Source organism: Boleophthalmus pectinirostris, unplaced genomic scaffold (genome assembly GCF_026225935.1).
Source record: "Boleophthalmus pectinirostris isolate CB_2022bp ecotype Guang Dong unplaced genomic scaffold, ASM2622593v1 HiC_scaffold_4, whole genome shotgun sequence".
In the NCBI taxonomy this organism is placed as follows: Eukaryota; Metazoa; Chordata; class Actinopteri; order Gobiiformes; family Gobiidae; genus Boleophthalmus; species Boleophthalmus pectinirostris.
In genome coordinates, this window is record NW_026571353.1 from 11,631,658 (window position 1) to 11,659,560 (window position 27,903).

Consider the following 27,903-nt stretch of genomic DNA (forward strand, 5'->3'; position numbering starts at 1 on the left):
ATTTAATTATTTTATAAAATAAGGCTTAATTTAATACATCTAATTTGAAACAGTCTTTTATCATTTCCTACCCTGTAAATCCATCCCTCAGATACATTCTTTGTTCCCTGATATGAAACAGTCCATTGTCTGCACAGTTGAACCCTCATATTTCCGCACCACTTTGCCCTTGAGTCAAAACCCTGGGCTCCAGTCTCCATGCCTTACATTCTTAACTCTGAGACATCCTCTGTATTGCATAAGGACAACCTCAAATATTTAACTGGCATGTTAAGACCCTGCAGCTGACTGTAAGGGGAGTAAATGTATGTAAATGAAACCAAAATTAGATTAGAAGCTATCCACAGAAACCACAATGGATGTTGTCAAGTATTGTTGAGCTGTTTTATTTACTGTTGGCCCATCGCTTAGCCACTAATTGGAATTGACATGTACAGTAATCTTAAGTGCACCAATGGAAGACCTGCTCCATGCACACTTAAAGATCCTGTATTATACAAAACTGACTCTTGTGAGCATTGAGCCATTTTATAATGTTACCTCCTCAAAAACAGACCTGGAGTTACGTTTTGTTTCATTCATACATGTTTGAGTCTGTCCACATCTCCAAAGCTTAAAATGGTCTGTTCCACCTTGTGATGTCATGGAGTGGTAGTTTTCAAATTCACAGCTTCTTTTACCTTTAGTTCAGTAGAGATGGGCAATTCCAGGGATTAAATTATCCAAATGATTCTAGTGAAGGTGTATGGAGTCTAAAAACACAGTGGAGCACTTACCACAGTATTACCACATGACATCACAAGGTAGAACCAACTGTTTTCTGTTTGAGAGAAGACCTCTGCTTAAATATGCAGGGTTTGTGTGTTAAACATGTGTGAATGAAACTAAACATAACTCTAGGCAGGTTTTTGATGAGGAAACTGCATTAGAAGAGATCAGGGAGTAGCAGTAGTAGTAGTGGAAGTAAAGTGCAACATTCATATAAAGTAAATAACACATTGACTGTAAAGTTTTGGAGGTCTGGGTTAAGAAAGTACTAAAATTTAATTACAAGGCCTTTACACCAATCCTGCAATGAATGGAACAACAAAGCTTTTCCTACCCGTAGCTACTTGTTTTACGACTACATTTTCTGTGAACTTGCTAATGAATTTTAAATCTGCTTATACACAAACATTTGTATTAACACTACTTACTCAAATCCCCTTGTAATAACTTACAGATTTAACTTCTACTTTTATACTTGACAGACTGACAATCAGGCCTACACACTCTACACTGCAGAATATATAATTACTGTGTCCAATAAATCCACTTATTTATATAGCACATTTTATTAACTGGACAAATTAAGACAGTAAAAAACAGTAAATCCTAAACAAAAACAATAAACAACATAAGAATACATAAAGCTAAACACTGTTAAAACTATAAAATTTATACAAATCTAAATAAAATAAAAATAAATATGGGCAGTACAGTATGTCAGGAGTCAAAAGCATAGCTCATGTAGCTAAGACAGATCACATGCTCTTCACTCATGCTGGTGCTATGGTGTCTGCTGTGGTTAATGTATGATTTAACAGTGTGAGGCATGTAGGAAACCACTGGATAGATATGATCACCATTTCCTCTTTCACAAGGAGGAGCTCGCCAGTCTCTAGCCTCAGCTGTATCCCATAATTTTTGACACTAGTGTGACTTCAACCAGACTGACTAATCACTATTTATTAGAAAATTGCAATTTCACCAGTTCAGAAAAACATTTGAAAAACTGGAAAATATTGCAAATATCGAGATCATTATATGTTAAAAAAGGAATTCTAGTATCTTTAACCCCTTTTCTGGACTGGCAAACCATGTAAAACTCAACACCTAAATGTATAATACAGCTTATTGCTTAACATTTACACATTGTGACCTCAGATGATTTGTAATGACATATAAGATCAAGGAGACAACTGAATGAATGAATGGTATGCTTTAGAACACACTAGAAGCCCTGTTATTATACCGCAATAATCATTGGCCTCTTTTAAAAACCCATTCTCTCTCACAGTATACTCATAGTTTTTAGTATGATGTATAAGTTAAACATCTGGTTTGTGTTTTCTACAAGTTCTCACCTGTCACATTCATTTAACAGTGTTGTCATATGATTTACTTGTACTAAACTCAAGACTATAAAAAGGTAGCATTTGAAGAAGATATATTATGTTTTATGGAGGTTTTCAGTATTAAAATATAATACATAGGTCTTTATTTTACATTGTGTTCATTGTAAATTGTAACATTGCACTAAAATAGATTGATAATAGGTTCACTGACTTGCATAACTGAAAAGAGCCACCCCATCACTGCCACTTGTCTGCCTTAAGCCCATAGTTTCTGGGATGGGCAATGCTCATCTATGACTTCTAGTACAATGCACCCAAAGGAAGCAGAGTATTACTGTTTCTTAAAGGTACACTATGTAACTTTTTGGTTGGGTGTCTGTCACCTTCTTGTTTCTGGATATGTCATTGTTCTGCCTTGAATGTAAAGGAATGTTTACTGTCATAAACAGCTTTATTTTACATGTATTCAATTGCAGGTAGTATTATAGTTCAAAAATACTTAGGAAAACAGACATTCTGACTGTGAGTGAGGTTGCCTCTCCAGAGATCTGAACTGTAACTTGGTTCTGGTTTGATCTCCATGAAGATAGAAAGGTTTAATGCCATACTGTGAAATAATTCCAGACAAAGCATTAGCATCTCCAGGGAGACAAGTAGGTGACTGACTTTCCCACCAGAAAAGTTGCACCTTTAAGGTTAAGGTACACTTCATTTTCCCTGTAGGGAAATTTGCTGAATAACTTATGCACTGACAAGTTATAATATACAATAACCTGTCGAAATTTTTGGGTGTAATCCAAAAAAACAATATAATAAGTAACATGATGCTATTGCCTGTTGTTGCTGTAAAGTTCCATATTGTGTAGTATTTCTTTTCAGGTCTTGAGTTTGTGTTTTTGTGTGTGTCTGCAGGAGGAGGAGGCCCAGCAGAGTCTGGAGTGTATCCAGGCCAATCAGATCTTTCCCAAAAAGTCGCCCGTCCTGGAGGAGGAAAACATGCAGGTGAGAGAGAACCTGACAACCTGATATATAACAGACCAGCGGTTTAGGCGGTAGTTTTCCATGAATATTAGTGGATATTATTGACAAAAGTGAGTATGTCAGTTGTGGGTCACTGTGAATAGGTTCCTGTGTGGCTCAAAAAGAAAGAGATAGAGTTAAGTGTGATGTCACTTCCAGGTCCATTAGCTAATTGAAATTGTTATCTTATGGACAATTTCCTCTTTTGTTTAGTGACAACACATCTCTGGTTAAAAAGAGATAGCAGTTTTTTAAAGATAACAAGGCGATAAGCATGGATTTATAGTTATAACATTATCCTATGTTATGATTAATACTGCATTATTTACATATGTTATACAATTTGTGATTAAACATATGCTTTTGAAATGCAATTTAATAAAAAATTATTGAATAAGAAACAAAAACAAAAGCAACTGTGAAGTTTCTGGTTGCACCCGGATGTAAAATTATTTTTTATCAATTGTGAAAAATGAACTTTGAGCACAAATACCTTTTTAGAATCAGGTTTGTGTTACTCTGCATTACATTTGGTTTGCTTTAACCTGCATGAACCGGATGGATATCTGAGAATATGTTTCATTACAATGTTGGTGTAATATTTCATAAAAGATTGCTTCCCTGTACCTTCTGGCACATTAAAAAAGTGTATTTAGTTACATGATCGTCTTGCGTAAATCCAAGGGAATTTTAAGCATAACTGTAATAGTTGTAAGTCTGCTGCTGGTAATCATTGACCTTTCTGACTAAAATATGCAAACTATTTACTGGACTATAATTAAAAATGACTTCTAGTATGCAAGTGAAGTTGTCCACAAATCTGTCACATGTCCATTTCAGTGTGATAAATGCTTTATCATTTTAATCAGACCAAGTGTATTATGGTTAGTGTGGTAAAAAATGATTAGGATTTTAAGTGAAAATCTCAATGCTAGGCGGGATGAGACACAATTTCCATAAGATGAGACAAGACACAAGTTTGGGTCCAGTTGGTTCAGTTTACAATTTTGGCCCCATATTTTAAAATGTATATTATTTTCCATTTTAGCTCTTATTGTTGCACAGATTTTTGGAACTACAGCTTCTCAAGAGGTATAACTTACCACAGCTTAATCTTTGTTTTTTTCCTTGCCATATGTAAATACATAGACAAAAAATCTCACAAGATGATACAGTATTTCTCATGTACAATCTCATCTTCTGTGACCCATCTCAACAATATACATTTTACAAAGCTTTGCAGAAGTAAACAAACTAAAAAACATACATAAAATGAAAATAATAATTATATAAGACAATTGTATTGCACAAGGTATTTCAAGAATCAGTTGTACCACATAGAAAAAACAGACAAAAGAGCTTGTAAATGATCCTAAATGACATTTTGAAAATGCTAAGTCATCAAGCTAATCTAAAAACTGTAGTATATGTAAGAGCTAGACCCTGAACTGTCCCCCCTCTGGCCATACAGTGGGTGGTGAGTCACTGTGTAATGTGTTACATAATCACCGTGTGACTGACTTCACTTTCATTTTGCCCAGACACTCGAGTTTCAAAGGTCAGCAGCAAAGTAAGACTTCGTTTGTTTGTTTGAGGCTCAGTGTGCTGGAAGAAATTGTACAGTCAGTGTGATTCATGTACAAAGTTCACCTGTAGTTGTCAATACGTATGGGGTAATCATTGGTAATATGTGGTCTAGAGTCTGTGTACAAGAGCAATGAAAACAAATGTGTAAAATTAATAATAAGTGCTAAATAGATATGCCAAAAACGGTTTGAAACAATATATAGATAGAAAGGTATGCAGGTATTTTGACAGATATCTGCAATTACATATTTTTTGTCACCATATTTCAATCTTTATTTGGGTTATATTGTATTTAAAAACTTGACTAATAAAAAGTAATCACTGACTAGTTGACTACTAAAATAATCGCTAGTTACAGCCCTAATAGACATACAAGTCAATCTAACATTTTTCTATTGATTTAATTCTTGCAAAAGAACAGACAATGTGTGAGATGATGGCAAATTAATGGTTTTATGAAGGATTTAATCTTTACTATTTGTTTAAATAAAAGATGGTCTAATGATTTCTCTGTAATTTATCAGAACTACAAGAGTAGGTAAAATGGCAAAAGAATCATTAATCCACCCACACATTTCCTTTCCACAGAAATTATATTCCAATTTGATTTAGTGATCTAATTATTCAGATTTTTAATTAAAATATAATATAAATATGGAAATGGGAAGTTTTTGCCTCATAGGCTTTAGTGAACAAACTATTAAATAATCTCTCTTCTATCTCCACTCCATCTCTCTATGCTCCATCTCTCTCTGTGCTCCATCTTTCTCTTTGCTTCATCTCTGCGCTCCATCTCTCCCTCTGCTCCATCTCTCCCTCTGCTCCATCTTTCTCTTTGCTTCATCTCTGTGCTCCATCTCTCTGTGCTCCATCTCTCTGTGCTCCATCTCTCTGTGCTCCATCTCTCTGTGCTCCATCTCTCTGTGCTCCATCTCTCTGTGCTCCATCTCTCTGTGCTCCATCTCTCTGTGCTCCATCTCTCTGTACTCCATCTCTCTCTGTGCTCCATCTGTCTGCGCTCAGGTGCCCTTTCCGGAGCTGCATGGGGAGTTCACTGAGTACGTGGGGCGAGCGGAGGATGCCATCATCGCCATGTCCAACTACCGCCTCCACATCAAGTTCAAAGAGTCTGTCGTCAATGTGAGTAACATTCAAGTGCCACAGCCAAAATAAACAAGAATACACTGCATTGTGCTGATTGGAGCAGGGTGAATGAGCCTTTAATACTGGCGTGAATGCATAGTGCTGGAGTGTATTGTGGCAGGGCTGAGGTGAAAGGACCACGCTAAAATGATTGACTGTGGCTTTTGCTCACTGTTTGAGTTACCATAGCAGTAGCTGTAGTAGACAAACCAGTTTAGTGGAATCCTTTCACTATTATTTTCATTTTGTACTAGTGGTTCCTACATAATGGGCCATTTAGAGGTTGACTCCTTTCAGTATTTAATTCAGTTTTCTAATTGAATGGAAGAGAGCATAATGATGAACAGCTAGTGCTGTAAATACTTTGGTGCTACATTTTAGACATTATACATAGGCAGATTATAAACAATGCCGTGTCTTAAGTATTGCAGAGTTGAAGTAAAAAAGAAGCATCTTGGTTTTGATGAAATATAATTTGATAAAAACTCTTTGAAGAGACATTGAATTGAGATCTGACACATGAGAGCAGGGACATTGGGCATTGACAGGATCATGTGTTACAGGGATATCCAGTTATTCTGCAGACCACACTACAGTCAACTTTTGAAGTTGAGAAGACAAGTTTTGTACTACTAAAGTAGTTTCTGCCAGCATTCCATCAAAAGCTTCAACCATAGCAAAAGTACACAATCCATAACCTTTCCAGAGAACACATTCCTGCTAACCTTTAAGATGCCACTAATTTATAGCAGAGACATTTTTACTACTAATGAATAAGCACTTTCACAGGATTTCTGTCCTAACCCTGATAAATAGACTCCATCTGCAAAAACAATGGAGCAATGGCAGGTTTCCTCTTCTGAGGCAGCTGCAATTGATGCTGTGGTAGGTCTTTGCAGTATGACTATACAAATCAAATTGTGATCCTTGTGATGATATTTTGTGAAATCATCATATTCTGATTCATACTACCCACCCTCCTATTGGTCCGCTACTGTTGTGCTGAGTGAGTGACAGGTGGATTCAGCCAATCACACTGAGATGTGAACTCTTAAGATGGAGACAGTTGCCACTTGTAGGCAATGCAAAATCACATGTACTAGTATCTAAGAAAACTCCTATGTCTAATTTGGAATACCGCCGACTCCCTTACTGTAGCTCATTTGAACATTTCCCAAGCTGTGTCGTCCAGTGTCCGGTGTGACCTCTTCAGTGCATTAATCATGTCAAACACATTTGGTATCTCACAGCTGAGCATTTGTGGGCGGATGTGCTAATGGACGGGCTGTTAACAGGCTGCACAGGAATTTAGATGGACACTGATCAGCCTTGTACGCCACTGGTTTATATGGTTTAATATTGATATACAATAATTCATTCTACTTAATATTACTTTAACTAAAAAGTATAAAGTTGAGATTTTTACTGTTGTCTTTTGTTTTGGACAGAGTTGTTGTTGTGAGGTGTCAGTAAGTATAACAGAGCTGCACGGAGTGGAGTGTGTAAAATAAGCCTGTTTGCTTATAGCTAATGTCCTATCAAATAATTATTGTTAATATGTGTGATTCCTAAGAGAGGTGGCTACTGTGCATCATCAAAAAAGTGAATAGAAACTTATCAATAAATACATTTGATGTTTTCCTGTTGTAAATATAGGTATCATTTTAAACCATTGAGAATACAGTTTTTTTAAAGTGTAGAATTTTTCTTTTTTTTTCTTTTTTTTATTGACACTGAAACTCAAGACCTTCCTTCTAATACATCCAGTTTCTTGCTCATTTGCTATTTCATATTAGTTTGTATAGTAGTAATGAGGCTAGGTAATTTGATGACGCATGACATTGGTATTTGTGGAGCAAATACCAGCGTGCACCACTCCCTCTCCTCTGCATTATGTTATATCTAATTAACAGGTTTAGTGATAATCAAAGCATGCATTTGACACTGCTGTACTTTGGATGGTATTTGCCTGTAATAGATAAGACTATATGGAAAATGCAAATAATAAATTTTCATAGACCATAATTTGTCAAGGTTATTTTACATTGTAAGAACCAGGGTGCTACTTCTTGTCTTGTCATTAGCAGTTACCATTGAGCACTACACCGCCAATGCATGTGTTATGCATTTGATTTCCAGTGACCGCTGTGGCGTTAATATGATCTTTGCCCTTTTGCAGGTTCCTCTTCAGCTTATCGAGAGTGTTGAGTGTCGAGATATGTTCCAGCTTCATGTCACCTGTAAAGACTGCAAAATTGTCAGGTACATTCACTCCAAGCATGGCCTCTTCAAATTATTGACATCCCCTTAGAAGGAGCCACAAAATGTGTATATATGTATATATGTTTGTGTGTTAATAATGTAACTGTGGTTCTATGAATCCTCAATGCCTGCCAGAGAATGTTGCTGAAAGGCATTAGGGATATAATAGAACCCTTTCATATTGACCATTGTTGCTTCCGGTCTGGCTCAAATAGCTTTACAGTAGAGGCAAATCACTCTCATGAACGTACATGCCTATGCTTGAGTGTCTAACAGAACCGTAATTGCTGTTGTCAGGTGTCAGTTCACCACCTTCGAGCAGTGTCAGGAATGGTTGAAGCGTCTGAGTGCGGTGGTCCGGCCTCCAGCGCGCCTCGAGGACCTGTTTTCTTTTGCCTTTCACGCCTGGTGCATGGAGGTGTATGCTGGGGAGAAGGAGCAGCATGGGGAGCTATGCCGACCAGGTACAGCCGGCATTACTAACACCTGTGTCCTCAGGTGACCCCTGTGTAGACCCGTCTCCTGGCAACTGCATCCCTCACATCTGCATTCAATGTCATTAATTCAGATCACTATGGGCAACCGTGACCAAACCACACAATTATTTTGAGAATACACGCACTTCTGTTTTGTTGTGCTTAGTGCTATATAAACTACTACATTTTCTTTTAACTGTAATTGATTCTATTGTAGTAATTTTGAAACTAAATATAATAACAGTAATGGTTTCTTACAAACCACTGTGCACTTTAGACCTAGTATACCACACTTAGCTGTTAAGACCATTTGTGGTAAGAATGCAAGCGTTTCACTGTCAGTGATTTCACTGTACACAATTAGAAATCTTCTGATAATAATATATGTATAAACTCAACATAGTATAGAGGTAATAGATTGATTATGTAATTGTTTATACCCAGGTGAACACGTGACCTCTTGGTTCAAAAATGAAGTGGAGAGGATGGGCTTCGACACGCAAAACGCCTGGAGGATATCAGACATCAACAGCAAGTTCAGGTAATGTCAATGCCACTAATCAGGTTAAAGCTTCTGTTACATCTTAGTGCAAAAAATGTGATATATAAGTCTGATGTATTTTTTTGTTATTTTGAAATGTGAGCTAACCACTATACATATATAGTATATATATATATATATATATATATATATATATATATATATATATATATATATATATATATATATATATATATATATATATATATATTCATAACCAAGAAATCTCCATGGGAACAGACATAACCAAACGTTGCTTTTTCACACTGTCAGTATATCCATAGTAGTAGTGTTAAAAGCTGCCAGGCTGACTTGTTTCTGCTCTGTGCTCAGGCTCTGTCCCAGTTACCCCCAGCAGCTCCTGGTCCCGGCCTGGATCACTGACAAAGAGCTGGAGAACGTGGCAGGCTTTCGCTCTTGGAAAAGATTTCCCGCTGTGGTGTACAGGTTTGTGCAACAGCAACAATTAACAGCAACCACTCATGTATTTAGAGGCCTCCTGTGGCTTTTATGTGTCTGATATAAATCTACAATGCCTATTAAGCTGTTAACCTATTTAGTGTTTATTAAATGCAGTTTACCATGGCTCAGGAAACCATTACAAACTATAATTTACTAATGAATGACTTCCTTTAGTCTTGTCCTTTTGGTTTATTTGGTCTATATTAATTTTTTTCTTTTTTCTTTAATGTTTTATTTGTCACTAAGCATCCAAGGTATTCAGTAAAATTACCGGAGATCAGGAGGAGGGTAGTTGTTATACTCTTAAAACCCAGCAATGCAGACTCTAAATTTTTTTTTGTATTTTATTGATTTTGAACAAAACACAAATAATGCCCATAACAAATTAATAAAAAAACAAATAATCTAAAATTAAATATATAAATCTAAATATAAGACCTGTGGAATAGCAATACATTTAAATAATAAAACCAGGGTTAAGAATGACTGTTACTTATGACTATTACCTTTATTATTGAGATATTATTGGGGATTAAATTGTCCATATTACGCTATTTTCTGATCTATGTTATAATGTTGTTTCCTCATCACAAACATGTATATGTGGAGTTGTCTTTTGTTTCATTCACCCATGTTTCACACACTAACCCTGCATATTTAGGCTGAGTTTTTCTGTCAGACAGAAAGCACTCTGTTCCACCTTGTGATGTCATGTGGTAATACAGGAAGTGCTCCACTGTGTTTTTATACTTCAAACACCTTCACTAGAATCATTTGGCTGATTTCCACCTTGGAACTGCCTGTCTCTACTGAACAAAAGGTAAAAAGTAGCTCTTAACTTGAGGACTAACTCTTTGGTGGAAGATGGAACAGAACATTTTGGGCTTTGAAGATGTAGACAAATAGTAAAGGATTGCTCAGATATTTGTGAATGAAACAAAACACAACTCCAGATATGTTTTTGATGACGCAACAGCATTCTTACATGGTTTAAAGCTCACAGGAGTCAATGTGGCTAATATAGAAGAAGAACTTACATTATAAAACTGTCTCTCCCACAGACACCTGAGCACTGGTGCGGTGATTGCCCGTTGTGGTCAGCCTGAGGTGAGCTGGTGGGGCTGGAGGAACGCGGATGACGAACACTTGGTGCAGTCCATCGCTAAAGCCTGCGCTGTGGACGGCTCCTCCAGGAAACATCTCACCAACGGAGTCCATAGCAACGGCACTGAACTCAGTGACACAGACTTCGGTAAGAAATCAGTCACAGTTTGAAGGTGTATTATGTAACTTTTCTGGTTGCTATGGATATGTTACTGCACTACCTGAAATGTTCCTCAGAATGACATTAATTAGCTCGACCTTAGATTTATTCAATTACGGGCGGTTTTATAGCTCAAAAACACCTAGAAAAACAGGCATTCTGACTGTGAGTGGAGTTGCCACTCCACAGATCTGACCTCTAACTTGGTATAATTTAGTCTCCATGAAGAAAAAAAGGTTTAATACATCTCCCTGGAGAAAAAACATTTGTTGGACCCTCTACCAGAAAAGTTACACAATGTACATTTAAGTCACAAAGGAACCTTTCACTGGTTGGACTTTTTAGGTCTTCTGTATTATTGTTCAAACTAAGCTTTTGAAGGCCTTACAGTTATGCATTATTTACTGAAGTTCTTCTCATCATTTTCTAGTCTTTAAAGGTGGTGTACCTGATTTGCTGTCTTAAATAGATGAAAAACATAACTAGTTTTAACATTTTAAATGGTTTGTGGCTAGCATCCTACTTATTCTCACAACTTTCAGTCCAGAGAGGAGTTTTGCTGTCATGGTAAAGCTAATAACAACTATCATACTAATGCCACTAACAGTTTCTAATTAGGTGCATTAGATGATAAAACACAGCTGTCTAGTTATTACCTAAGTGCTGCTTTTATAATATATCTGTACTGGGGCAAAACAAAAAACTCAGCTATAGCCACTTACCTTTCCACATCATACTTACAAACTAATGTCCTAATAGTTTTCTCATGGTCAAAACAAAGCCCTGTGAAGTCCTTTGAGGTGACTGCTTTTCTTATATTGGGCTATACAAAAGTAAATTGAATTCAGGAAATGTTCTTATTGACAACGAATGGCTCAAGATGTATTCTGTTGACAAAAAAGCTATAATCCACAGCTTTAGAAACTGGTTCTGCTGTTAGGTTGCAGATTTGAAGCAGACAGAGTTGTGCAATGGGCTGTCAAGGCATGCACTCCCTATGGGCAGAGCAGCTGATAAAGTCTGAAGAATATGTGGAATTTCACTGTGGGCCAGATCTGTGAGAGGAGCTGGAGGTGTGGCTGCTTCCTGTCACCTGAAACGTGCATGACATAATACTGCTCTTCTTCATGTTCAGGGAAAGAAACTATCCATTTTGTGTTGGGGTGGGTGACACTTTGGGTATAACTGCTAATTTAGTTGTCAGTGAACTAGGGATGTCATGAGATAATTTTTTTTATGTTAGTGAATATTGCTAGAAGAAAAATCACAATATGACAATAACTAGTTTATGACCAGCTTTATTAAATCAGAAGTTCTGATTGATAAAGTAAAGTCACAAGCTACTTACAGAACTTTTGGTGAAATCGATTGGAGTGACTTAGTTTAGCTTCTAAAATGGCAAATCCTATACATAAAACAATTATATTGTGAACTGAATAATAACAATTATGGCTTAACTCAATCATTTTGACACCCCTACAGCAAAAAAAAAAAAAAAAAGTTATATTTAAAGGCCTGCAAGGGTAAAAATGTACTTTCTATTTAGATCATCACCTGCTTGTTTCTATGGATATGTCACTGCTCTTCTTCAAATATTCTACAGTATGACATTAAACAGTTCTGCCTTACATTGTTCAATTAAATATGATGTTATAGATCAAAAATACCTTCAAAAACAGGCTCGCTGATTGTGATCAGGGTTGCCTCTCCACAGATCTGACCTGTAACTTGGTCTGGTTTGGTCTCCATGAAGATAGAAAGGTTTAATGCTATACTGTGAAACATTCCAGACAAAGCTATAACATCTCCATGGAGAAAAGCATTTGATGGACCCTCCACCACAAAAGTTACAAAATGCTCCTTTGCCGTCTTCCATCATGAGTATTGATAAAAACATGACATATTACAGCTCGTTTTGTCTAATTATTACATATATGTTTTATGTTTCAGAATCGTCAATGACCAACAGCACAGAGGTGGAGTCGTTAGCCATCCAGCCTCACAAGTTACTGATCCTGGATGCCAGATCGTATGCAGCCGCTGTGGCCAACCGCGCTAAAGGGGGAGGCTGCGAGTGCCCAGGTCTGTCCCTCTAACCAACTCTAGACCGTCTAAATCTAGGTCAACATGTACTACACAGTCTAATGCTTCTAAATGCAATTGTTCCCTGCTAAAATTAAAAGGGGTTGTTAATTAACCTTTTGTTCTCTCCAGAGTACTATCCCAACTGCGAGGTGGTCTTCATGGGCATGGCTAACATCCACTCCATTCGCAAGAGTTTCCAATCTCTGCGTTTCCTTTGCACCCAAATGCCTGATCCAGCAAAGTAAGTCCTTTTTTTTAATTTTTTTATTTTGCCCCCAGCACAGCCTTCAGCTCCTTCTGTTCCTACACAACATAATAAAACAATTAACTGTCCCAGGCCTGATTGTATAAGCTTTTAATTAATACAAAGCTATTGTAAATACACTATTGTTTTCTCCTGCCCCATGCATCTGGGTTCAATTTGGCCTAAGGGTTGTGCGGGCTTTATTAGAGGATCTACTCTTTCCTTTGCACTCATTAAATCAAGCTGTATAATTTGCAGCTTACGATATACTTTACAGTATATTTTAAAGGTGTACTATGTCACTTTTTGGTTGGGGATCCCTCATGTGCTTGTTTCTGTGGAGATGTTATTGCTCTGCCTGGAATGTTCCACAATATGGCATTTTCAGCTCTACCTTATATTCATTCAATTACAGGTGGCTTTACAGCTCAAAATACCTACAAAAAAACATTCTGACTGTGAGCGGGGTTGCCTCACCACAGATCTGACCTGTAACTTGGTCTGCTTTGGCTAAATGCCATATTGTGAAACATTTCAGACAAAGCAATAAAATCTCCATGGAGAAAAGCATTTGATGGACACTCCACCAGAGGAGTTACACATTGCATCTTTAAACAGCTCTAAATGTGAAATATAACTGTTTAAAGGTGCGCTATGTAACATTTGCATTGGAGGATGTGTCTTTTCCTTGTCTCCATGGAGTTGCTATTCCTTTGCCTGGAATGTTCCACGGTATGACATTTAACATATCTATATCCATGGAAATAAGTGGAAGACACCACCAAGTTACAAGTCAGATCCATAAGAAAGCATTAATGGTCTTTTTAAACAATAAAAACAATTAGATAAGTGCATGTTAGAAATTTAATACCGTACTATGAACGTTTCCATGCAAAGCAATAATATTTCCATGAAGGACCCTCTAACAGAAATGGCAATTCAAAAACACAAATGAATGAATCATTATTGTGCCAAAGAGAGGCCAAATCATCATAGCTTTTGTTAAAATACATTTTTAAAAGTAAGCTTTCCTACTATACTGCTATATAAAATACCAACATTTAAAGTTACTACATCCTATTAGTGGCCAAAGTGCAAGAATCTTATCCAGGCCAAGAGTGAAATATTAACTTCTCACTAAGACAGGTCAGCCTATAAAACATTATGTAACTCACATAAGAGACACCTGCACAAACAAAACATCCTCTTCTTTAACCTACTTCTGCATTCATCTGATAAAAGGCTTCTCCTGCCGCCTCCACCACCTCACCAAAGACATGGAAACATGGGGCGGAGCTATGTCACAGTGAAGAGTGGTGGACTGTGAATTATTCAGGCCTTGAGCATTGTGGCGATTCACGGCCATAGACAGACTTTTTCCACTAGTGCCACTTCTTGTTATGTTTGGCTGAGGGGGAAGGAAAATACATGTTAAAAGTGTAGTGGCATTGTTTGAAACTGAGTCTTCATAAATTAACAACACTATAATACTATTATTCTTTTACAATAATCCAAAACCACGGTACAGTTTTATTCACAATGCAGTCAAATAATTTGAGTAAAGTAAAATGTATTAGTAAATGTTTTTCCATTTCTTAGAAAATATATAGCTTTTTAATAGTGACATAATAATAAATATATAAATATATAAATATATAATATATATTATATATATATATAATATATATATATATATATATATATATATATATATATATATATATATATATATATATATATATATATATTTTACTGTATTTAGTGCTTCACTGAGCTGTGAGAACTGACCCTAGTAACAAAGACAGCAGTGTTTTTGTATCTTGCCATGGCTTTAAGTATCTACAGATCCCAGTGCAGGAACAAAAACTGACTTTATTTTCCTAAAAACAAAAAATATTGTATGACAAAATGTGTCTTATTTACCTCTCAAGTAACTACAGATCAACTTGTATGTTAAAAGCTCAAACATAATGAGACATTCTGGGCAAAATATAGCCTTATTACATCAAGTCATAGCCTCAACCAGAATATCTGCAGAACTTATGTTTTGGAGCCGAACCACCAAGTTTTCATAGAGGCAAATATTTGATACCAGTATCAGTATCAATGCATCTCTAATTTCAGCAATGTTTAATTTGCATTAAAACCTCACATAAATGATTTCTTACTGTCCCTCAGTTGGCTGTCTGCCCTGGAGAGCACTAAGTGGCTGCAGCACCTGTCCCTGCTGCTGAAGGCGTCTCTGTTGGTGGTGAACGCCGTTGACAGAGACCAGAGACCCGTCCTGGTGCACTGCTCTGATGGATGGGACCGGACTCCTCAGATTGTGGCTTTGTCCAAACTGCTCCTGGACCCCTACTACCGCACCATAGAGGTAAAACTGTTTTATAAATATTTGTATTGAGAAATCACAATATATTCATACAAAATTTACAAAACACAATTTTTTCCTTTTACATTTTTCTTATTTTCAAAACCACCATTTTAATAATAAATGTCAAACCCAGATATGATCAGAAATTAAATAAAGGCAAACAATTACAAGATAATAATAATAGTGAAAAAGGAAAATTTAAAAAGTAAAGAGAAAGGAGAAGAGAAGAAAGTGTGTGTGTGTAAAAGCTAGTTGAAATGAGTAGTGCCAGTTAGCATGGTACTAACTGGGAGACCAAATAACACTCAATTTATCAGTATAATATACTGCTGGATAACATGGTAGAAGTTCAGTAATTGAAGTAGAGGTGGTTGTGGTTGTGGAAGCTGAAGTTTGTGGAGTAGTAGTGAGTTCTACTACATAGAAATTATGTATTGTTGCAGCATAAAAAGTTGAAGCTAGTCAGTATTGATGGCGGTACTTTTGTAGCAAGTTGGTCTAGAAGTATGTAGTTGTATTAGAACTATTAAGAGTAGTGGTGCTGCTATTGAGTAGATTCACATTTTGCTGCCATTCTAATAGTACAGTAAATAAAGTAGCAGGATAAAAGCAGAATTGGAAATAGTATTTTTTTGTAGTAGGAGCAGATCTACCCAAAATGATACTGAAAAGTAGTAATAATTAGACCTATCAGAAAAACTGATCCTTGCATTATAACATATAATATATAACTCCGTGTTTCCACAGGGTTTCCAGGTCCTGGTGGAGACAGATTGGCTGGACTTTGGTCATAAGTTTGCAGATCGTTGTGGACATGGGGAGAACTCTGAGGACCTGAACGAGCGCTGCCCTGTGTTCCTCCAGTGGTTAGACTGTGTGCACCAGCTCCAGAGGCAGTTTCCCTGCTCCTTCGAGTTCAACGAGGCTTTTCTGGTGTGTTTCACATCTGCTGTCTGCATTAGGATGTAGAAAACATATTCTAATCATACAAGGAAAGTTGATTTGAACCTTTTAGGCGATTAAGCCAGGAAACATGCTCAATAGTGCTCATGATGTTTAAGTACATTGCAAAAATATCCCGCAATAGCACAGTATTCTCCTCATAATCAGATCTATTGTGATACTGTGGGGAGACTAATGGTATTGTAAAAATGCATTAACAAGATGTAAGTCCTATTCCAAAATATTAAAAAAGTTTAATAAGAGTATTTTGTGTGACTTCATATTACATAAACCCCTTCCAAAACTAGCAAAGACATATACCTCCTGAGGCCAATTCAGTAAGAGGTTTAAAAGGCTATAGGTCTCATTAAATGTTCATTCAAAGGTCCTATGTCATGCAAAATTTACTCTTGTGTGCTTAAAGCTATGTTTGAATGTTGTTACATACCTGGAGTTGTATTTTGTTTTGTCTGTCTACATCTCCAAAGTTCAGAATATTAAAAGCTACCATTTAGCTTTTGTTTAGTAGAGATTGGCAACTCCATGGCTGGAATTATCCAAATGATTCTAGTCAAGGTATATGGAGTTTAAAAACCCAGTGGAGCACTTCCTGATATGACATCACAAGGTGGAACAGAGTGTTTTCTGTTTGAGAGAACTCAGTCTATATATGCAAGGTCTGTGTGTTATGTATTTGTGTTTATGATGAGGAAACAGCATTATAACAGATCAGAAAACAGCGCAGTATGGGCTCACTCTTTATATTAAGGGGTTTAAATTCCCATAAATAAATTCTTCTGTGTTGTGATTTCAGGTCAAACTGGTGCAGCACTCGTATTCCTGCCTGTTTGGGACTTTTCTGTGTAACAGCGGCAAAGAACGCGAGGATAGACACGTACAAGAGAGGACCTGCTCCATCTGGTCCCTCCTGAGACCAGCCAATCGCACGCTCCGGAACATGCTCTATTCTTCACACTCCGAAACTGTACGTACAACTGTGGGATCAACTTTGACACACATTTTTAGACTTTTTTGACACTATTTTGGACTTTATCAGACAGAGCTGTGTAGTGTGAAGTGTTGGTGAGAGGTGAGGTGAGGCAGTCAGCAAATAAGGCATAATCATATAAATGTATTTGTACAAGTAGAGTAATAAATAGAAATATAGTCAAAGAAATTATTTGTCTCTGTTGCTCATTTGCACATTAAAATTCAAACATCCTAATTGGACCAGCATTGGCATTTGACAGTTATAAAGTGACTACATTCAAGCACCATTGCCATAGGAGTACACAATTCAAAATAAAATCTAACTTTTGAATGGTTAAAAATCCTGATTTTGCCTATAAACAGGAAATTGAAGCCCATAAATAGAGATTTGTTTTTTTAGATCAAAGGAGAAAGACAAACCCTGGGGGGATATATTTAATCCAAGTATCTTTATAGATCTGCTGTTACTAATTACTGTCTCGACTTGATTTGCAGGCCTTGCACCATCCACCAGCACATTGTGGTGTCTCTGTTATTGTGTTAGCGTGCCAGTGTGGGGTGTGGACATCATCTGGTCTCAATCCACTGTCAAACCAATACATTATTTATTTGGGACAATATGTGTTTCAATATGAAAGCCTTTGTTTCAAGTGCTGTAACTTACTCTTTCAATTTACTTATACAACAGGAACAATAATAACATAAAAAACATTAACTATGAGCCCTAAAATTGAAGATGATGGTTCAGTACAATATTACTACAGAGACTTAGCGGCATTTAGTATGTCTTCACTTCAACAGGTAACTGTCAGATTTCTCTAATTTGGCAGGCAGCAAGCAGGAGTATTAGGTGAGATTACTGTGAATAAGTGAGGACAATGTATTTTATTGGTTTATGGTGAAGAACGCACTTTCACAGATGTGTTTTGCTGGTCAGTTTTGAAATTCATAGTTACATTGCTGTTGTTGTTTTGCTTCTTGTTGGTTCTCCAATAGTTAAAACACATCAACATGCACTCCCAAAATTATGCTTTTAGATTGTTACGATACGTCGTGTGACCTCCACTTGTTCATGCAGGTGCTACACCCGGTGTGTCATGTCCGAAATCTGATGCTGTGGACAGCAGTGTACCTGCCCAGCTCTTCCCCCACCACCCCCTCAGATGACTCCTGCGCCCCTTATCCCCTCCCAGGATGCAATGGGGAGGAGGCGCCCCTGGGCAGGTGAGAGCCAATACCCCCTGTGGGCCAGAGATCTTAAGTCTCTTAGACATGATTATTATTTACTGTTTTCACATTCAGTATAAAGAAAGTGTCATTTGATTGATGGTTGACTAAACATTTTGTCAGTGGCACATTTAATTATAGTCTCTGTCATTTTGCCTGAATATCTAATATGATGTTTTGTCTCCTCACAGACGCACAAAGACTCGCTCATTTGACAACCTCCCAAGTGCATGTGAGATGGGCAGCCCTCTGCCCGCCAACAGACGCTCCAGTGACCCCAGTCTGAACGAGAAGTGGCAGGACCACAGACGCTCCCTGGAGCTCATGGCAGGGCCAGACCAGGAGACCCTGGCCAATGGAGTGGGGCCGTACTCAGACATAGTGGACTCTGAGAGGGATGACAGCCCACAGCCCTGCCCTGTGGAAGGCCCCTGCTATGACAAAGGGGACGAAAAAGCAGAGCTGTCAGTGGCCGTTAGTGAGGGTCAGATGGAGAACATTCTACAGGAGGCCACAAAAGAAGAGGCCGGGTCAGAGCCCAGAGAGGATGTCCATGCTGTCAATCACACCCCTGACCAGGACATGTCTTCAGAGACACCTTCAGAGGTCCAGCCTGAGCTTAATGTGAATGGGACCAAGGAGGTGGTCACTAATGGACACCCGCCACAAAATGGCGTCTCATCTGAAGAGGAGGATGAGGAGCAGTGCCCTGCGACAGACCCGGAAGTGGCTCTTGTGGCTCGAGAGCTGGTGAAGAGGGTGGTGGAGCGCGTGGAGCGTGAGTCTGTAGCTGGGTCAAGTGATTCAGTGGAGCACAGAAAGACTGTAGAGAATGGCTTTAGTAATGGGACATCTGAGGAGGAGCACTGCCAAAGCTCTGATACAGGGGGCGCTGTGGAGCTAGACAAGAGGGCCTCTCTGATGGAGAGCTCCACAGAGACTTTGACAGAGGAGGCAAACAGCCGTCTGGAGCCACTCTGCACTGCCCGAGTGTCCGGCCCCAGGACGGAGCAGGAGGCGGAGCATGGCTTCAGGACTTTAAACGGGGGGGCTAAGCGCCCCTCTGTCAGTGCCTTCCAGTGTGTGAGCGGCGATCCCCGTAACGGTGTCTGTAACGGGGAGAGCTCAGAAGGAGATGTGTGTGCAGCATCCCACTGGGGCAAAGGCGAGCGTGCCCCTCTGAGCCGACAGGTGTCTGTGGCCAGCTGCAGCTCCCTGACCCTCACTGCGCGGGGTGTCCCGCACCGGTGCTACCACACGGGGGCAGCACGCGCACCTACCAGCCCCGAGCAGCCATCTCGGAGCCACCTGGACGACGATGGCCTCACACTGCACACAGATGCCATCCAGCAGCGGCTCAGGCAGATCGAGGCCGGACACCAGCTGGAGGTGGAGACCCTTAAGAAACAGGTCCAGGAGCTGTGGTCCCGACTGGAAAACCAGCAGCACCTGGGCCTGCACCGGACCAACGGGGACCTGGGGGATGAGCTGGTAAGAGTCGCTTGAGGCTACTGTCCTCTGCGCTGATACTGTGTATGTGTGTCTGTGGTGCTAAGAATATATTACTTCTTGACAGACCTCGATGACAGATTCCGAGTTCAACCTGGACCCCAACTGTCTGTCCCGCTGCAGCACGGAGCTCTTCTCTGAGGCCAGCTGGGAGCAGGTAGATAAGCAGGATGCTGAGGTGAGCGCCCCCTACTGTCTGTCCACTGTTTAAACTCACAGACACAGCAGGCTTAACCCTTGGCTCTGTGCTGTAGGTGACTCGCTGGTACCCAGACCATTTAGCGGCGCAGTGTTACGGCTGTGAGAGCAGGTTCTGGCTCGCCACCAGGAAACATCACTGCAGGTACATTCATCACACAGTCCGTCATAACAGGGACTCCATGTAAATACACTCAGAAGAACATGACTTCTGACATGAATTACTACCCAAACATTTTTGTCCAATCTGTGTTCGTCCTGTGTTGTTACTGTAGTCTTTAGCTGTTTATTTGAAGTTAGCTGTGACCTGCTGTGTGCCCCTCTCCTCCACAGCGACAGAGAGCGTGTCCAGGAGGTCTGGTGAGATTTGGCTCCTGCCCCGCCCTCCTAACCCAGTGTGCCTCTGTCGTCCCAGCCCCTCCAATCTGCTTTGACTCACTTTTATCTCTCTGTAGTTGTGTTTTCAAATAGTTTGAACTGGCTATGATCATGCGCTTTGTTGACTGGAGAAATTTGACTGAGTGAAAATAGTAGCTTTACCCAAATTCAGCTCACACACTTCTCATCTGTTTCACTACAGCCCTGTTGACTCCTGGTATTAACAATGCAACCGCATATAATAAATTGAAATGCAATTACGAAGTATGCGCTGACTAGCTAACAAATTGGTGTTTGGTCTATAATAAAAGTAAGTTTGGATCTTTTGTAGGTAATTAGAAGTTTTATGAAGTAATTTAGAGTGATTGATTTGATATGCCATGCTATTCTCTTGGCTGGGATGGGAGCTTTATTAGTCTTACTAGCGGTGACCAAGTGGTTAGTGCCCATAAACCAAAAGGTATAAATGTGTGAGTATGCGATTGTGGTTTCTGAGACTGTGCTAAGTGGCAGTAGTAATGTAAATCACTTTTGAGCATACAGAAAGTGGTCATTCTTGAGACCTTTCCTTCCTTTCAAGTACAGAGTTGTGTAGTTTTATGTGGGAATCAGAGAGACATACATATAATTTGAATGTTGTTTGGTGAAGACAGTGTTGGATCCTGTTAATCCCAGGAGTGCCGGAGCAGCATGCAGCCTCACAGCGCCCCCTGTCTCCCATCCCAGCAGCAGCAGCAGCAGCAGCAGCAGCAGCAGCAGCAGCAGTAGCAGTAGCAGTAGCAGCATGGCCCTCACAGTTTGTTGGTGTTTGTGTTTTTTTGGCTGCATTAAACCAGCACAGAGCATGGCCTTAACACAGCAGCATGAGGACATATTTGTAAATGTAAATGGGTTGAAGTTTCCATTTTATTGTATTTTAGTGGACTGACTCCCAAATTAATGAATATTTCTTACTTCTGAAAATGTATTGAAATAATACGTGTGATAAAAAAATATATATTAACTTTTGTCCTATTCCTGTCAGCATTTTGCTGTTTGTAGTGCACCCATCAAGCAGAAAGTAGTGGGCTGTTTACTGTAATAAGTGAATGAAAAATGCTGTAGGATACAAGGTTCTAATTATTTCTTTGTATTTAATTATGATAGTCCTGTATAGTGAAGATTGACATTTAGTAATTCAGAAAACTGCTAGTCTCAATGTTTAAAGCTGCACTTTAAAACTTTGATGGAGGGTCTTGCGGAGTTATTGCTTTGCTTGGAATGAAGTATGGTGTTAAACTTCTCCATCTTCATGGAGACAAGGTGACTCCACTAGGACATGGTCACTTAGCCTGATTCTTCAGCCACTTTTACTTTGTGGAAACCATTTGACCTTGCAGCATTAGGATCCGTTCGCTCGACGGTAGATAGATACTTTTTTTATTTAACCAATCACTGCCTTTTAGTTGCGATGTATGTAATGCACCGCTAACGGGACTAACTGGTATATTAAGCTTTTCCCAAATCCCGTAGGAAGAAGGACAATAACGTCTTTCCCCTTGATAAAATTCACCAAACATTCTCTTTGTTCCAGCTTTAAATCCTCTATCTCGAGAATCGTTTCCAACACAGAATGTACTTGCACTTCCGGGGTTCTTGCAAACCATCTAGTGTATTCTGATTCCTGACCTAGTCGCTGGAGAGAAATTAAATTGAGCAACGGCACTAGCTTGGCTAGGGGTGACTTGGATCTAGTAAGAATACATGTGCATCAAGGCAGTTTTGAGAAATAAAAGCACATGGTAATTTAAAAAATGCTAGATAGACAGGTTCAATGTCATACTGTGGAACATTCCAGGCAGAGCAATCATATAACCAGGGAAACAGACAAAGTTACAAGTCAGATCTGTGGAGAGGCTTACTGTCAGAATACCTGCTTTTCTAGATATTTTTGAGCTATAAAACCACCAGTAATAGGATAATTGTAAAGTAGAGCTGTTTAATGTCATACTGTGGAACATTCCAGGCAGAGCAATGTCATATCCATAAAAACAAGCAGGTAATGGACCCCCAACCAAAAAGTCACATAGTGCACCTTTAAGTTAACCTAGTGTGGAATCAATTGCATCTAGACTCATATAATAGTGTGTGAATGTTCACTGTGTGTAAATGGACCCTAAGTCTGCTAGCTGGCCCTTGGATCTAGTTAAAGAGGGTCCAAATAAATAAACAGACAAACCCAGACAGCTCTCATCTCTTTCAGGAACTGTGGTAACGTGTTCTGTGCCAGCTGCTGCGACCAGAAGATCCCGGTGCCAAGTCAGCAGCTTTTTGAGCCCACCCGCGTCTGCAAAACCTGCTACGGCAACTTGCAGCTAGGCCCCGCCTCTCGAGAACTGGACCTGGACACGCCCATCGCGGCCAGCTCCAACTGAGGACTCCCCGAGAAACCTAGAATGTCCCATGAACTCGAAAAAAAAAAAAAAAAAATGTGTGCTGCGAAAATAAAACTTGAATGTGTAAATAGAGGCTTATATTTCGGAGCGCTGGACAGTGGCGGGACGGTGCCTTGGAGCGGGAGGAGGTCGAACACTGTGCTGCTGTTGTAGTACTGAGACATTTCATCTCTGAACAATCCAAAAAAAACACAATCGACCAATCAGCAGCCAGATTGACACAGAGGAAGAAGCCCATTGGTCAGTTCACCCAAATGAGAAAAGCACAGTAGACTTTAATCAGCACTATAAAAAGTAGCACTATATTTAAAAAAGAAGTTTGGGTCAGTAATAGAACCTGTGACATTGTCCATCCAGATAGTGCTGTTGGCTTTTGGTCCATGGTGTATGTTGTTAAATTAAGTTATCAGAAAGATCACATTAATATAACCACATGATGAAGTATATTTCCAAGCATATATTAATTTAATTATACAAAATAGTTTTGATGTTTTGACTTGAACGTTCTCTGGCCAAAAAAGTATGAAGATCTTCTAAATGATTATGTTAATATTAGATTTTTATTTTTTTAAACTTTTTTTTTTAACATTTGGGTGAACTGATTCATAAACTTGAGATTTAAAAAAATCAGCAAAAAAGTCTTTTGAGACCTGCTGAGAGTCAGTGGTCACATGACGCATTGAAGTCTCTTGGCTCATCCTCTTGTTTCCCCCGTCATTCAATCCTACCCTTTTGGATTTACCCAGCAGGCACTGGGAGCTAAACAATGTTCGCGTTTCAGTCCATCACAGTTCAATCACAGTTAGGTCCACAGATATTTTTTCAACTAAGTCGTAGCAGTTTACACTAACATAAGAATAGTATCTCTAAATAAAATAGATGACAAACAATAATTCTCGAGAAGTGACATCATTTTCCAAATTATAGTTTTAATCATATTGAATCACTGCAGAATTTGCTTATTAAGAGATCGCCGTCTTAAAATTGTCTTTGCATTTAATTAAACCTGAAGTCTGGTGATTTGTGGCCTCACTTGTAATCTCTCTGATTGACTGAATCGTAGAGCAGGGCGGCGGCTGCAGAAAGGGCTTTTCTCTTGGCTTATTTTTTCCGCAAAAGTCTGTAAATGTTTCGAAAAAATACCATGATTCACTTCCAGCACCTCTGCCGCTGATGTCCGTTCATCGACCTCCTTGCACACCCCTAGCTCTCTCTCTTTTTTTGTAAAATAAATGAATAAAATAATATATTCAGATACCTATATAGCATTTAAGAAAGTGTATAGAATCCTTGAATAGTGGCTCACTAAATTAGTCACCAAAAAGTTTTTTGTTTTTTTTTTATTTCTGTTTTCTTAAGTTGTTATTGCAGAAAATACTATATATATTTTGCGACCTGTTGAAAATGACAGATGTTTTTGTTTTTTAATAGAGACGCAGGGTGTTTCCTGTTTTGATGCTGCAGTGGTTTGTCCCTTTGAAATGCGATCCTTACTTTGATGATTTTATTTATTGAAGTTTTCATTTTTGAATTGCTGTTTTGAAAGAAAAAAAATTCAGACAATTCATTGCCACAAGATAATCAGTGTTTACGAAGAGGAAAATAATTAAAAGTTACACTGCTGGGTCCAAATGACAGCGCCCAGTGACGCTAAAGTTTAGTTAAAATGAGAGAAAGTGGATAAGCTATGCACTGACAGAAGCATCACACAAGCGTCACTAATGATCACAGTCATAACAAGCCCATTCAGATGCACTCCAAACTCTACCTCTGTCTGCAAATGATCATAGCAATACATGTTGTCATCACCTATATACTTAATGTTATGTCACAATCGCAAATGTAAGAATTTTTGCAGTGGGGTATATTTAGGAACCACAAAAACATCAAGATTATGGATGAATTTTAAAATTGCGTTGTTGATGAATAGTATTAAACTATATAAATACATATTATGGTTTACACTAACTATTTTGGTCAAACTATGAAGACAATACAAACGTGTAATAATAATATATGTACTCTATTGATTTGGATACATATCAACAACAAATTATGAAATAAATTTTCCAGATGCAATAGCAAATTGATAATCTTACATAGATTGGACTACATTTTGTGCATGGCTCAGAGTGATTTTGTGGCTTAAACAAAACAAAAATAAAACCTCAGTACAATAAAATTGCTATTATATTTTGTCATTACTCATCCATTTTAATGAACCTTCAAATTCTAGCTGGATAAATGATTGAGTAGTGTTTTGATTTTATTTTTCTATTAGTTCTTGAAAGATGACTGATGCCACAAAAACCAAAGCCAAGCGTAAAACTGTCCTAACATGATTCTTTCAAAATGTTCTTTCATTTTTGATAAGTTTAATTTTTGAAGAACCATTCATTCAAACAATTTATTTTTAAACACTTTTCCAATCCACACTCACTTTTCCTATCAAAAATCCATAATGTGAACTATCATTTTGCACGAGAAGACACTGCCACTGATTACATTCATCTCATTATGTTTCAATTACGTTTGGTGCTGTTTATGTATTGTTTCAGCAGAGGGCGCTGTTGTTTTAGCTAAAGACCACAAATGAACCATTCTCTTGTGTTATTTTCCTCCAAATTCAGCTCTTTTGTTTTTATTTAATTTTTTTTTAATTTTTCATTTCTTTTTTCCCACACTTCCTGACGCGTCCCTGCATTCATGGCCCAGTATCACACGCGCTTTGAATCACGCGCGAAATTCCGGAAGCATTTGAACTGGCGCGTTTTGGAGGCTGGTGCCATGCTGTTTTCTTTACGAGTATCTCTCTCTCTCTCTCTTTAAGGGATAACTCGTGCTTATTGTGGTTGGTTTAAATTCCTCCAAATCGTCTTTCTCCCTTTTGGTTTTCCTTCTGTTTTGAGTCAAGCACTTTCCACCTCCTCGTATCCGCAGAGGAGTGTGTAGCTGTACATAGCGACTCCTGTAACAAGTGCTCCTTGTTCGGTCTGAATATTTTGTTTTGTTGGATTTACTTTAAAGAACATTACATTGTTGTAGATTTAAAGGAGAAATAAAATAGATGAACTTGTGAAAGTGTACTGTCTTCTCTTATATTAATGGGGGCGGGATATAAAAACGTATCTATCTAGTATTACCTCGTCTGAAAATGCTAATTATTGTTTTAGTTTCCCACCTGCAGTACTTCATATGGCCACAAGAGGGTGTTGAGGAAGAAAACTACAATTTACAGTCGTCTCCATAGAGCGGGGTGGACAAACTGCAGCCTTTGAATCTTTTTAATCTGGCCTGCCAAACTTGAATAATTAATAATGATGATGATGATCTTCTAAAAGCCTTTTAAAAAAATAGTAAATACTGTGGGACCTGAAAGACAGATATTTTGTATATGTAATGCTTTAATGATTTTCAATTATGGGATATTTCAATAAAGTGAGATGTTTTCTACATATCCCATGTAATTTTTTTAAATGGGGTGGATTACCAAAAAACTCCATCCATCTGCTCCTGGTCCGGCCCTTCCATCAAATTTTAGAACCCTTTGTGGCCCACGAATCAAAAAGTTTGCCCACCCCCGACATAGAGATTTTATCGCTTTACCCAGGACAGAGGTCTCCAGCCTTTTTCCTCTGGTGAGCTACCATTACAAAACAAAAATTCCATAGAGCTACTAATTTTAGCGGTCGCAAAAAATAAAGTATACATAAGAGCCATTGCAAGACTAAAATGGGGTACAGTTAGATAAAACATAGAACATAAACCGTTATTTATTTATGAGTGCACAAAGTCAGGCATCAAAATGATAGATTTACAATAATAACAGGCATTTAATTCATCAAATTTGAGTTATTCTACTACTTGCTACCCTGAAACTGGTTGGGAGCTGCTGGTAGCTCCTGAGCTACAGGTTGGAGACCCCTCACCTAGGATGTCCCACCTTATGGCATTAGAGAATTTATCTCCATGGAGACGAGTAAGTGATTCAAGTTACTGGTGACAGATCTGTGGAAAGGTGGACTGCCCATTGTGAGATGCATTAAGCATGCAAAAAGAACTACAAAAAAACAGAAAAACAAATCTGTAGTTACAGAAATGCTATATACATAACAATTAATGCCATACTGTGGAACATTTCAGGCAAGCAGGCAGCATATCAACTCAATAATAAAAACATATCCAAATGTTACAAAATAGTTTGGCATCACTAATTGGCCATTACCTAAAAAACTGCTGGCCACAATCATCTCAAGCACAACACGGACACTGGGTCATTTTAATAGTTTAATGCATGTACTGAGATACAGGTCTAAAAATCAAGAATATTTTTAAATTACTCAACATCGATGCTTAGTAATTGTAAATGCAAATCCAAGTGAATAATACAACAGAACAACCAAGAGTAAAGGAGGTGGGCTGAGAAGTGCTGCTCTACATTGGTCATGCTCACGGTGGGACGGCCCAAAGAGGAGACCACACACAGGTATTTCACATACAGGTATTTCACTGCACACGGACGGGACACGTACGCACCATCAGCACCATCAGCACCATCAGCAGCAGCAGAAAGAGAGACAGAGCAGCTCCAGCCCCACGCACTAGGAACGTCCAGCACGCAGATCTGCAACCGCTCTTGGGTTTGCCCG

The 27,903-nt window shown here is 38.6% G+C and overlaps 1 protein-coding gene across 3 annotated transcripts in view; it reads left to right on the forward strand.

Annotated features, from left to right (window-relative positions):
* Positions 1-26,335, forward strand: part of mtmr3 (myotubularin related protein 3) — a 33,200-nt gene extending 6,865 nt beyond the window's left edge. For 2 of the 3 annotated variants that reach the window (XM_055161357.1, XM_020928288.2), the window contains 18 exons: positions 3,030-3,119; positions 5,748-5,864; positions 8,047-8,129; positions 8,427-8,593; positions 9,050-9,146; positions 9,480-9,593; positions 10,670-10,860; positions 12,823-12,954; positions 13,087-13,198; positions 15,380-15,575; positions 16,323-16,508; positions 17,332-17,502; positions 18,586-18,731; positions 18,926-20,225; positions 20,311-20,421; positions 20,498-20,586; positions 20,775-20,801; positions 23,062-26,335. In XM_055161357.1, the coding sequence (XP_055017332.1) occupies positions 3,114-3,119; positions 5,748-5,864; positions 8,047-8,129; positions 8,427-8,593; positions 9,050-9,146; positions 9,480-9,593; positions 10,670-10,860; positions 12,823-12,954; positions 13,087-13,198; positions 15,380-15,575; positions 16,323-16,508; positions 17,332-17,502; positions 18,586-18,731; positions 18,926-20,225; positions 20,311-20,421; positions 20,498-20,586; positions 20,775-20,801; positions 23,062-23,233 (3,417 nt within the window). In that variant the 5' untranslated portion in view covers positions 3,030-3,113 and the 3' untranslated portion in view covers positions 23,234-26,335. The remainder of the gene's footprint in view (positions 1-3,029; positions 3,120-5,747; positions 5,865-8,046; positions 8,130-8,426; positions 8,594-9,049; positions 9,147-9,479; positions 9,594-10,669; positions 10,861-12,822; positions 12,955-13,086; positions 13,199-15,379; positions 15,576-16,322; positions 16,509-17,331; positions 17,503-18,585; positions 18,732-18,925; positions 20,226-20,310; positions 20,422-20,497; positions 20,587-20,774; positions 20,802-23,061) is intronic. The other variant, XM_020928289.2, reaches the window with a different exon arrangement.
* Positions 26,336-27,903: the final 1,568 nt, after the last annotated feature.